Source organism: Limulus polyphemus, unplaced genomic scaffold, assembly GCF_000517525.1.
Source record: "Limulus polyphemus unplaced genomic scaffold, Limulus_polyphemus-2.1.2 Scaffold6, whole genome shotgun sequence".
Taxonomy (NCBI): Eukaryota; Metazoa; Arthropoda; class Merostomata; order Xiphosura; family Limulidae; genus Limulus; species Limulus polyphemus.
Genome location: NW_013665616.1, coordinates 2,003,234 through 2,016,213, shown reverse-complemented (window position 1 = coordinate 2,016,213; position 12,980 = coordinate 2,003,234). Strand labels below are relative to the sequence as shown.

Here is a 12,980-nt window from a genome sequence, read left to right as displayed (position 1 = left end):
GACATTAGTACTTTTACGAAAACATTACCTAACGGCATTGGTGAAACTTGACCTGTAATCAGCGTGTGATCAGCAAGAACTACATTGTGCCAAACAATAAGGCTGGTTTTAATCATTTGTTTTTAACAAAATCCTTTTAATCTTCTGTTTTAAATTGAATTTTGTCTTGTTTGTTAGTAAAAAAGTTATTAATGTTAATTACACACATTTTTTGAACTTGTACTTTTATTTATTATCATCAACTATTATTTACTTAATTTGAAAGAATTGTCAAACCTGCAAGATAGTCTTATTGTTCCCATAGTGAGTCAAGCAATCAGTGTTAAAGGGAAAAGACTATACTGCTATACAGCATGCCAGAAAACGAAAAGTGTCACCAGCAAATATTCCACTTGAGTGCAAAATGTAGCACATCTTATAAATCACATCAAATAGTGTATTATGAATTTTGTTATTAATAATCTTATAAATAATGTTTCACCTTTGCTTTATTGTTTTGAGTGCAAAAAAATGTTGAACAAAATTGTGTTTTGAAAAAAAAAATGGATAAAATGCTATCACAGAAGGTAAAGAGTGCTAAATACCAGTCACTAAGTCAATAAAGTTAAGTTTCTAATTATATTTTTTGATGACAAATCATTACTTCTTTTGTGAAAGAAAAAGTAATCTGCTGTTTAGGCTTTCAGAAGATTAATGGACCATCTGGTGCACTTCCACTTGGCATGGAGTTAGAGCTAGGTGATTAGTGGTAATTGCTAATAATTAATGGGCATATTAATCAATTACATTCAATTACTACAGTGTTTTTCAAGCTATGGTACAGTTCGCAAGTGGGTGCCACCAGCCACTTGCCTTACCTCTAGCCAGCAGTTAAAAATCATCAACAGTGGCAGATAGTCTTAGTTGTAGTTTTGCTATAACACAGACAGGGTGAGCATGTTTGGTGACAATAAGAATTGAAACCAAGACCCCCCCCCCCCCCCCTGAACCACCAGGCCATATTAGCCCAAAGCAGTGGATAGAGCACAGATATCCCCTTATATAGTTTTGTGCTTAACAACAAACAAATAATAGAAATATTTTCATTACTTGGGTAGTTGGCATAATTGAAAATAGCAATAATCTGAATCCCTCATTACGATTAATTATTCTCATGAAAACTGACTTGTAGTTTTTATTTATAAATTGTTGGAATAACTGAATCAACTAATTTTGATTAGTTGATTATTTTCAGGACAATCAATTTAATCATAATTTCAATTAATTGATTGTTGGAATAATCATAAAAAGTAGTAAACGGAAACACTAATTTCCATTATTTGATTACTTTTGTGACAATCATAATTTCAATTTATTAATTGTTGAAATAATAAAAAACAGTAATAATGTGAAAACACTAATTTTGATTTGTTGATTATTTTCACAACATTAATCAATTATTTTATGAGACACTAATCAATATAATTGCTGCTCATAGTTATCAATTAAATCACCCAGCTCTAGGCCACATAACACACATATCCAGAAGAATCACAATTTATTCATTACCCTATCTTGACAACTTACAAAGAAACCCTTCCCAACATCTTGGCCCTTCATTTTATATGTGTTAAACTTTTATCTTATACAAAGCATGTTATACATGTTAATAAATTGTTGATAATTCAAGCACTGAATTGGTATCTTTCACTGCATATAAATTTCTGTTGGATAACATTTTATCACAACCTAAGAAAGATTCCTTTTTATCATACTACATGTTAATATTTATACAAACACAATATGAAAAAAATATGATGAGTAATACAGTAAACTAGAACAAAATTGTCATTTAAGTGCATCTAGATTCAAACACACTCACCAAATTTCCCCCCTTCTTGTCTCTTTCACGACTTGCCATGTTACAGTTGTTCAGCAAAAGCAATACCTTAAGTACCAAAACATCTTCTAAAAATCAGGAGCAACTGTAAACAAAGATCAATAATACTGCATGTATTTAGACATTTTCATTCACAGATACAACGATATGGACAAAGAGAAAAATAAGATATCAATTCTTTTTTATTGATGATGCTTGTTTTTGTTTCAAAATCAAAACATTTCATATATATGCTATACATTTATGTATTTAATTACATAATTTATTTCTAAAAATACTGAAAATTATATGAAATTCAAGGGGCAAATACTACTGTGTAGTTCATGTATATCACTAAACTTTACAAATTGTATGAACAAAACCTGTTAAGGTGTGAACTAGATTAAGTTGGTGAATGTCATTTTTACCAATATGAGTAACTTGCAAATCATAATTAGGGTAAGGATGAACTCACACAATAAAATTCAATAATCATTCTAAGTCTAACATTCATGAATAGCAGAGATAAAGTAAGACTACATATGCACATAACATATAAACATAACAAAAAGCCATTCAATCCATCAAGGCCATTTATGAGTAAACTTCTCAGAAATTTCGAATTATCCATACATTTATAATTCATTTAAGCATCCCTAAATAATATGAACGTTCTGAAAGTGAAGAAGTGTAGGTAATATAAATATATATATACGAATTGAATATTCCCACGAATGTGTTTTTTTTTAAAGTCTCAAGTGTTTTTGCTTTACAGCAGCATCACAAACTTTAGTAACACACTACAGAAATGTCAAAATCCAAAATGTAGTTTTCATTTTAAATGTCATTTTTCAAAATAAATCATAATTTACAAAGTTATTTAGCAATTGTTGTTTTAATAATAGGGTGCTTACAGTTTTAAACAAATGTTTATATAAAATGTGGATTTATAGCATTTTTTTTTCTGCTGCTTGTAGAAATGTAGATTTCTAGTATGTGTATCAAAAGATAATATTGGAAAAGATATCTAATGAAAATATATTAACTAGTTAAAAGATTTTCCTTTTTTTTTATAATTCACTTGATGACTAAAATTGAGTGTAATAGAAACAGATGAGCAGTTAAGAATCTGAACTGAAATAATCATATCAAAGACTGGCATATGTTATCCAAATCAGTGATCATATAGCAGTTCTATAGAACACGAAGAACACCAAAATAAATCATAACTTAGCAATCATAAAAGTTACATTTCAATATTTTGTACAAAAATCAAGAGGTCTAGAAAGCTTCTGTTGAAGGGCTTAAATGTAACAGAGGTAGTGCTTTCAAATAATCTTTCAACTTGTAAGAGTGCAAAACAATTCTCACGTGTAAAGGATTTGTAGTTTATTATGATTACACAAGCAAAACTACAACACACTTATACCATTTAAACAAAAGTATAAAGGGTATGCATCACTTCAGATGAAAATATTTGTGACCATAGAACCCAAAATCATTGAAGTTATTCCATCTATCAGACATAATCAAAACAACAGATGTAAAACTAGAAAGCAAGCTACAGATTCAATAAGAGGTTAGGATCTGGGTGCTCGAACCCACAACATTCCAGAGCCCACTACCACACACCATCTTTCACCAGTTGTAGATATGACAGTTACCCCTAAAAACATAAATCTGATATAATCAACCACCCTAAATTTCTAACACACCGATACCATTTACCACCCTTTATTTCTATTAAAGAACATCAACCAACCTCTACCTTTGCCTAATTACTATCTGATACTAATATATATTAAATTTAGAACTGTATAACCTTCCTGAATAGTTCAAATAATAATACTGATACACCCTTCCATCTCTCTTAAGTCTATTAAAACTGCATATGTAGTTCTAATAATACATGTTGTAATTCTAGTTATATAATAATATAACTGATGTTATAAACTTGCTCAAGTTTTATTTTAAATGGTTCAATTAAGTAAGGCCAATATGTTGATGACTTTTTTTGTGCAGATTATGTATTTTACTGGCTTTTGGCCATTATGTATTGTGTGTTTATTATAGAAGTACACCAACAAATACATGATGACACCAGCAAAGCTGTAAGAAGGCAAAGTAAGATTATACAAAACTATAAATGATATCATTTTAAAGAGAAAATGTGTCCATAGCAAACTTGGCTCAGTTTACCCAGGTTTGCTTGAAAGATTAGGCTCTTTATAAGGGAGGAAGTAGAGGTTCCCTAACAAAAAGACTTAGTACATGAATATTGCTAAGTTCTAGTCATCTGAAAAACCTATGTACAGAAAAGGAGAGGGCATAGGTCTGAATGAGGATAATTCTGCCTAAAGGTGATGACCAAAAAACCAACATTTACTATGAAGTTGTTTCACTCTTAATGGAACTGCCTGAAGATATAGTGGAAGAAATTAACATGTCTACTGTCACATATTCAGTGTCAATGTTTTTAGAATTGTATGCAGGTCTATGTGAGCAATTTTGCTCAGTTTAAGGTATTTTTACAACTATCTATTTTTAATGTGTGTGCAACCTTTAAACAACTTCAGTTGACTATTTATAATCATGAGATTTGATAAATAGTAAAATTATATTACTTAAAGATGTTCTGACTGTTTTGTAAAAAAATAAATAAATAAAAAGTTTATGTTAAAGTGCCAAGATCATCTTTTTTATCATATTTTACAGTGTTGACACCTTTTGCACAAAAGGTAACCACTGAAAAAATCAACAGTAATCTTATGTATATCCTACATATCAGCCAATGTCATTGTGACTTATTTTGATGAAACAATCACATGGTTACACATTTGAAGTTACATTATCTAAAGAAACTGATACACTTATGTTGTTAAGGTATCATTAGTGTTTTTTCCACATCACTTACTGAAAGGTTTATAAATCTCACACTGAAGTGATGTTAGCAAGACATCATTCAGTCATGCTAAAAATATATTCTTGTTGTACACCATGTAAAGTTTGGACCAAAAGAGATAAGAAGCACATCAGGATAAAATAATAGTGAACTAAGAAGATACCTTCAAAGATAAGATAATATTTCTGCCGAAGGTGCATCACTGGTAGCAAGTGTCATCAACAGTACTATTATTCCAAATCCCTGATGATCTCTCTCCACCACATTCTACTCCCAATGTATTTTCAAGCAAACCAGATTGTATAAACCCTAAGCATTTAAAACTAAACATTAGGTCAAAGGGCAAAAGTCATGCCAAATGTTAACAAACTCAGGAAACTGATGTACCACTTCAGATTACAAAATTACCAAGGCCAAAAAACAAGAAAAAAAAAGGCATCATAAGTGCATTAATCAGAACAACTTCATGAAAAATGCTGTGTTCCATACTGAAGAGATTCTTCTACTTAAAGATACATTTAATACACGTGTAATCACCAAGATACAAGAAGAAAACCTTAGAGTACGTTTTCGTATTGATTAAACATTTTTATAAAATAATAAAATCAGAATCAGCTTTGTCATATTTTATCTGTACCATAATCAAATTTCAAGGCAAGTCAAAATCAAAACGATACTTGTATTATTGAATGCTAGCAAAATACATTGAAATTGTCTTAACTTTATTTTCAAACATTGTAAGTGTTTTATTAACATTTTAACATTTAAAACAGGTTTATTGATTATACTATCATACCTAAAGAAATGCAGTAAAATGTTTTAGTAAACAGAGTGCTTTTTATTTTGTGTGATATTCTTATTTTCTGTTATATTTAATTTAGGTAATCACGGTGAGAGTAAATAATTTTTTTTGTGAAAGAAGCTAGCTCTTTACAAATGTCACCCAGAAATTGTAGTACGAGTTTTTATCTTAAACAAGTTTGACATTTGGCTTGATTTGTTACAGCAATCCACTAAATTAAATTGTATCTAACATCTCCAATTAGGCAGGGTGAGGTAGGCAATTTTACCATTAAATATTCTAGTTATTAATCAGGAATTATTTTTTATAAAATATTAATCATTGATGTTATTTGCAGGAAAAATTGAGAAATGTAAAAAATATTATGAGTTTTTTGTTATGATGGCATTTTTTTGCTGCCATACTTGACATTTTTCATAAAATATCATGGCTTTCCCATATACCATCACTAATTTCAAGGACTGCAGTTTAAGTAGGAATTTTTTATGTATTATATAGACATCCCTGGAGTCACAAAAGTCACCAGTAGATACAAAGTAATTTGTACCTGACATGTATCACACGTTAGATGCAAAGATGAAAGACCATACCAATTATAATAGAATGTAAGTGATAGATATTTGAAGGATACAAGAGCAACAGTTTATAAGTTTCACAAGCTAACTGATAGTGAAGGCTTTAACCTGACTGGACTAACCATCTTGTCTTCTAGGATTTTATCTCTCAGGAATATCCATGTAAGATGTGTGCAAGCTTGCTTGAGGTTTCTCTTGAACTCCCATACTGGGTTATCTAACAAAATTGTAGCTAGGGTAAAGAGAGCAAGGCAAGCAGTATATTATGTTTTTATGAGTGATTTTATTCCTCAGTATTATGAATTTAGACATAGCAGAAGCCAGGAACTGGTATCTAACAGGACTGCCCTCTTACATTGGACCTTTTGGCAGAAGAGAAAAAAAAAGAGAACTTACTATCTTAATCTTAGATGGCACCTTTACTAACTATGCATTACAGAGGTGAAGTTACAGTATGTACCACATCAATAATAGTTGAGTTCATTCACGGGTAAACTATGTTGGTCCTTGGTTCATATCTTGTTGATCAGCAAAGTAATGATCCAGCAATTACTCAACACATATTATAAAATTATTCTGAAAGAAATTACAATTGGATACAACCACAGGAAATATTTGTTGTGGATAAAGGATTTATGGATCCATTGGGTCTTCATCACAAACTGAATGTGAAAATCCAAGTATTATTCTTTTTGCAAGCGTGGTGTAAATGATGTATATTTATCTAATTTTTCTTTATATCATTTCTGTTTAATTCCACCTCAATTACTACCTGCTATGTTAGCTGTAACATTATGTAAGATATAGCAGCTAAGCGGTCATTAACTTTTGAATGGAATTAGTTCTACTAATATGTGGCAAGTTAAAGTTTGATTGAGTGAATGAAAAGCAAGTGAAAATGACAATGAATATATATAACAGAAATAAACCAGTGTGCTAATTTTTAAAATGAAACAAACAACTGGCATGTACCCATATTTTAAAACATAAGCAATCACAAAGGAATATGAATTTATTAATAGGTTTTGATAGAGATGTAAAATATTATGAACATATATAACAACACAACTGCTGATGGAACATTTTTATAATAACTTTCATTTAAAAAACACAAATCAAGCAACAATGTATCGCCCTCTTTATGTCATCATCAGGTTTAGGATGCCAAGTGGGTTCCTCATCATCATGAATTGTTATAATAAGTAAAATACATTAATATTACAACTCTGTGACATGATTAGCCACAACTGCTGTGGAAAGTGGGTGGTCATCATATACTCACTATAATCAAGATGATAATACTGATACTGGAATGTTGGTTCAACTACAAAGTTCACTGAAGAATCTTATTGTTATAAGAAGTCACTGTTAATGAAGAAGAAGAAAAGAAGTAAAACTGACAAATGTGCACTGAAAATAAGTATATCAGCTCTATGTCATGACATTAGACACAAAGTATGGCTCCTGGGTTTCAGATTGTCTATTATTCCTATGATATGTAGGTTTGCCCATGAAGTTCAAGTCTCATTAGATCATTTAACTTCAGAAATTTACTACACAGATTTCAGAAGAATTTCCATATTACATCCAATTATGTGGCTAAAAAGGTTCACCGAGTGAAATTAGTAACAACAATGTAGGTGTCTAAACAAAAACATTTTGGGATTGAGTTGATTTTCTATTGCAAAATGATACATTTATTTTTATTTCAAATATTTTTACTATTTCACTGCAAAGCAAATACACTAATACTACATATGACAATTTGTTTTAAATAAATTTTTTCTTTCACACAAAATACACTTAATTTTGCTGATTATTGGTGAATGTTCATAATGTTTTTATCAAAAACATTATCAAACCATGATGGGTCACAAGAAGCAACCTTCTGTTGTAACTTGTAGATTGTATTGAATGGGAAAATTTGTAGCAAATGAAGATGACAATGAACATATAATGGAAGTAACTGGAGTGTTAAGTTTAAAAATGAAATAATCAATTGCCAAGCATTTAATACAGTGAATACATATTCCACTTTTTTTGTCAAGACTTATATAAAGTCAACACTTGAGATTTCACACACTTGACTTAAACAAAATGTTCATAACTCAGTAAATGGATTGAACATCTTTCTCTTTTACTAAATAAATACTATTTGACATTTTCTCAGTGATATTTTTTAGTATTTTATGCTTTAGTTAGAATTAAGAGGGATTTACATTTTAAAATTACAGAGCAACCAATGTCAATACATAATATTATTACTATTAGTAGTAATATTACTATTAACAATTAAAAATAAAGTATTAACAATTGGATTATTTATGGAATTGCCAAGTATGAGTAATTTGAATAAATATATAAAAACATGACAGCCAAAACTTAATAATCACTTACTTGATAAGCACAATACGAAATCTCAAAAACTTGATAAAGTTGGTTAGTGGTCTGCTACTGCTAGTACTTGAACAATTATACTAATATAGTAATTTGCTTGTTAGGATGTTAAGCCTAATTCCAAGGGTGCGACTGCAAGCTATTTATTGTACAATAACCTGATAAAAAAAAAACAACAACATAAATTATAATCTAACCTTTGCACCAAATATACCATTAATTAAGTTTATCGTAAGAAGCAAAAAATCATACCGCATTTCCGAAACTACTTAAAAATTGTATTGAATACATACAAAACAAATAATCGTTTCAAATATTTATCTTACATCCTCAACACTTAAGTACACAACACTATAATCTTACCGTAAAATATTAACCGCTCCACCCATATCCAATGTACAACTGGCTAAGTTCAAGCACCCTCTATTTTATTTTAACTAAAATTAAAAATAAACATTAAGGACACATAAACAAAAAAATTATATTGAACAGTAATATAAATTTCTTTGGGCAAACTAGAGTATGAAATACTCATACTTATTATTATTTTTAGTCTACATATTTTTTCTGAATACTTTTGTTAATATAATTATTATCACTTGGAATGTAATTACATTTTTTTTAGGGTTGTCAACGTTATTATGTGTTATAGACTGTTGATGATACATTATTTCGTTTTTTAATTCATAGAGCAAAGCCACGTTGGGCTATATGCTGTGTCCACCGCGGGAAATCGAACCCCGGATTTAGCGTTGTAAGTCCGTAAACATACTGCTGGCTTAATGCTTAGAAACTTTTGTTATTTCTCAAAGTCTATTATGTTTTATTTGCCTTGCATGGCGAGGTAGTTAGGGTGCTCGCTCGCAATCTGAGGGTTGCGAGTTCGAATCCCCATCCAACCAAACATGCTCACCTTTTCAGCCGTGAAGGCGTTATAATCTGACGGTCAATCCCACTATTCGTTGGTAAAAGAGTAGCCCAAGAGTTGGCGGTGGGAGGTGATGACTAGTTGCCTTCCCCCTAGTCTTTCACTGCTAAATTAGAGACGGCTAGCGCAGAAAGCCCTCGTGCAGCTTTGTGCGAAATTCAAACTAACAATGTTTTATCTATATACTTTTGTCATTTTTACAAGGCTATCAAAGGTCTTTCTGTTCGCAATATTGAAATCACGGCATCTGATTTGTAAAATTTAGTTTTCTCGTGTTTTAAGCTAGGTAAACAAAACAATATGAGTAAAGATCAAATAAAATAAATAAAAGCATTAAAAAAAGTGCATAATATACTATAGATAGATTCAGCAGTTTAAACTAGATAAGAGTAGTTAAGTTCGAAATATACATATGTTCTGCTGATCTTTTTATTATTAATACATTTTTTATGTACAAACATTTTGCTGTATAACGAATATGCTAATAAAAGATGTACAAATATTTGTTAAAATTTAACTCATAACATTAAACAGTTAAAACATAAACTTATAAAATGCTCAACAACAACAGGACAGGAACACATCTTGAAATATTTTGAATGTAAGCCAGGGTGGCGTATTGGCTTTGCCTTTTGGACTTGTAGTTGGATGGTGGCGAGTTCGAGGCTAGCACGCTTCATGATGTTGTGTCAGTTAGCGAAGCACCTTATCCAAATTGTTTCAGTCTACCCAGTTCTATGATGGGTACCAGCTGTTATCTGGGAGGTTAATCTGCGATGGGCTGAAATCTCAACCATGGGGAACATGTTACCATTGTCACTTAAACTGAAGCACTAGGTCCTTTGTGCCATTTTGGCATGGTATGGATTTAACTTTAACTTAAGACAACTCAAATATATAATATTATTTGACAAAATTTTAGAAACATTTTCGATTATGCAAGTAGTGCATAGTTTACACAAGGAGAAAAGAAAACTAGTGGAAACAAGGCAAGATAATATAGGGACGGAGAAGTTGACCCAATCTTGGGGTACATAATTTAAGAAAGTGGTTTAAACCTGTCTTGGGTGTAGCTTTAAATGTTGGAGGAGAAATCTTCTTAACCTTGTTCTCAAGATCCTGTGGAGATGGCAGAATGATTAGTAGGTATGATAAACTCGTTCATAGGTTCTGCACCACCCCAGGTTTTTGTATGACCCATGGTGACACTGGCAAAACACCTTCTATCATGCAAAGTCTACAACTGCCCCATGGATCACTATCTTTACTAACTGATGCCCATTGTCTTTCCTGTTGGTAAAACAGTTTGATCTGGCAGACACTGACCATCAGTGAAACTTCTAGCCTCTTTTGGTTAGTCTTGGGTGACATTAACCAGAGTTGGAGCTGAGAAACCTTCATTAATGAATGCCTGGCTGTTGTGAACTTCCCACAGATAGGAGATATGCTGCCTGTATAGTCATAGGTCACGGTAAAGTTCACAACTGCACCATGGGTAACTATCGTCACCAGCTGTTGCCTATTATCTCACCTACTGATAAGACAGAATGGCGAGTTGCCATGGTAAACTAGGCCATGTGTTCTGCACGATCCCAGGTTTCCTCTTGACCCATAGTCACACTGGCGGCACTCCTCCTGTCGTGGCATTTACTGACCAGAGCAACTCAACCCAGCTCTGGTCAATGCCACCAAAGGCTAGCCAAAAGAGACTGAAAGCACTGCTGGTGGATGATGTCCACCAACTTGAGTTTCGTCCCAGAAGCAGGGACCTAACATTCGTCTATATGTAAGGACTCTGAGAAAACCTACAGAATTGTAACTCAGGCATTTTTGATGTCTCAACTTTGGGTTGGTTGAGACTCTGCAGGAAATAGGCTCTCCTCCCTTTGTGAGTAAAGCTGAGAAAATGTATACTCCAACATTTGAGGGAAGTGCCAAGAAAGGTCTGAACCACTTTCTTAGGCATTTCAGACAGGTTACTGTCTGAAAATGGATTCAGAGACAGATGGTTCTATGCCTGATACTGAAGCTGTATGGTGTAGTGTCTGACTTTACCAAGTGTTTCGATGAGGAGAAAAATAATAGTAGTATTTGTCTCACTATCCAACAGAAGTGAGACAAGGAAATGCCCAATGGGGGAGTACCAACCAGGTTGTCCTTATATTAGCTTACTATGCTTACACAAAATATGCTGCACTTACATAATCTAAAATGGCTTTTAAGTTTTGGCAAAAAGTAATATATAGTTAAAACCACATAGGCAACAAAGATATCGAAATTAAAGAATAGGTTGAACAATCGCCAATTTTTTTATATTTTTATTTCTAGAAGGATGACGTTTCGAGCTAGCATTTTTCATCAGATTGTACCGCTTACAACAAAGGTGCATGCGCAGAAATAAAAGAAATTGCGTGCGTAGTATTCAGAATGTTGAGCATGAAATTTCTGTGCAAAATTACATTTTTTACATAAATATTACCAGTCATGAACAGATTGCAATTAAAATTCAAACAAAAAATGGAAAAATGAAAATCTATAGGAAAGAAAAGCGTTCATTTAAACCAGATGGTTGTAGGCACTGGCGTATCTAGAAATTTGAAAAGGGGGAGGCCAAGTCTTAACATTCATATTTGCAAATAATTTTTCATTTATTTTTATAATATTTATTATTTCCTTTACATTGGTTAAATGAGTGTTATAGCATGAGCACTATAAGGTGTGAGATATTAAGAATTGTAGGGAAAAACTGGTGAAAAATACAAGCCAAATACAGCAATGCCCCCCCTGGCTACGCCAGTGATTGTAGGGTCCCCATATTGTAGATTAATCTCCTTTCCAGTCGTTCCCTTTTGTGAAGGTCTTTCGGAGCACTAATAAGTCCAAGAATCGAAGAGTCCTCAACTGTATGGTTGTTGATGGTGAAATGTTTGCCTGTTTGATTTCTATGCAGAATAGTTTTTACATAGTGTAATTCTGTGGCATGCTGCAATGCTTGCAATTGTCTTACCAGTGAGTACAATAGAAGCTTTGAACATAGAGGATATAAAACCGCATATGCTTAGCTCCTTATTTTGTTGCGTGTAGTTACACTGAACTGTTTTCTGAAGGTTTGGGTTATTGCTTATGCAATAGTGCTATGATGTACAAGAATACCAACTTTTACATATTAGGTGCCTTAACTTCAATTTTGCAACAGGAAGGCCTTTGATAGACGGGGTACGTTGTCGTTGTAGAAAATGATCAAAATATATGGATAAAACATAGAAGGTCTTCAGAAATAATTAGAGACCATAAACGTTAAAGACTAAATATTTTATCATTAACAATGCTATAGAATATAACAATTACAAGATAATTGTAAAAAATATCCAAAAATTATGTACATTTCAACTGATCAGAATTACATATTAACAAAAGTATTCAGAAGTGTTATGCAAAAAATAACAGTTTCAAGTTTTTAATGTTCTATTACACTCACATGAAAACTACATTAATATTTTATATATATGTGGTTTTGT

The 12,980-nt window shown here is 31.9% G+C and overlaps 1 protein-coding gene across 2 annotated transcripts in view; it reads right to left on the bottom strand.

Annotated features, from left to right (window-relative positions):
* The window catches only part of LOC106476350 (protein diaphanous-like), a 74,835-nt gene extending 65,891 nt beyond the window's left edge, over positions 1 to 8,944 (bottom strand). The window contains exons 1-3 of one of the 2 annotated variants that reach the window (XM_013937045.2): positions 8,898 to 8,944; positions 8,535 to 8,692; positions 1,862 to 1,964 (exon numbers count right to left, since the gene is read on the bottom strand). In XM_013937045.2, coding sequence (XP_013792499.1) covers positions 1,862 to 1,900 — 39 coding nt within the window. In that variant the 5' untranslated portion in view covers positions 1,901 to 1,964; positions 8,535 to 8,692; positions 8,898 to 8,944. The remainder of the gene's footprint in view (positions 1 to 1,861; positions 1,965 to 8,534; positions 8,693 to 8,897) is intronic. The other variant, XM_022381024.1, reaches the window with a different exon arrangement.
* Between the last annotated feature and the right edge of the window lie 4,036 nt (positions 8,945 to 12,980).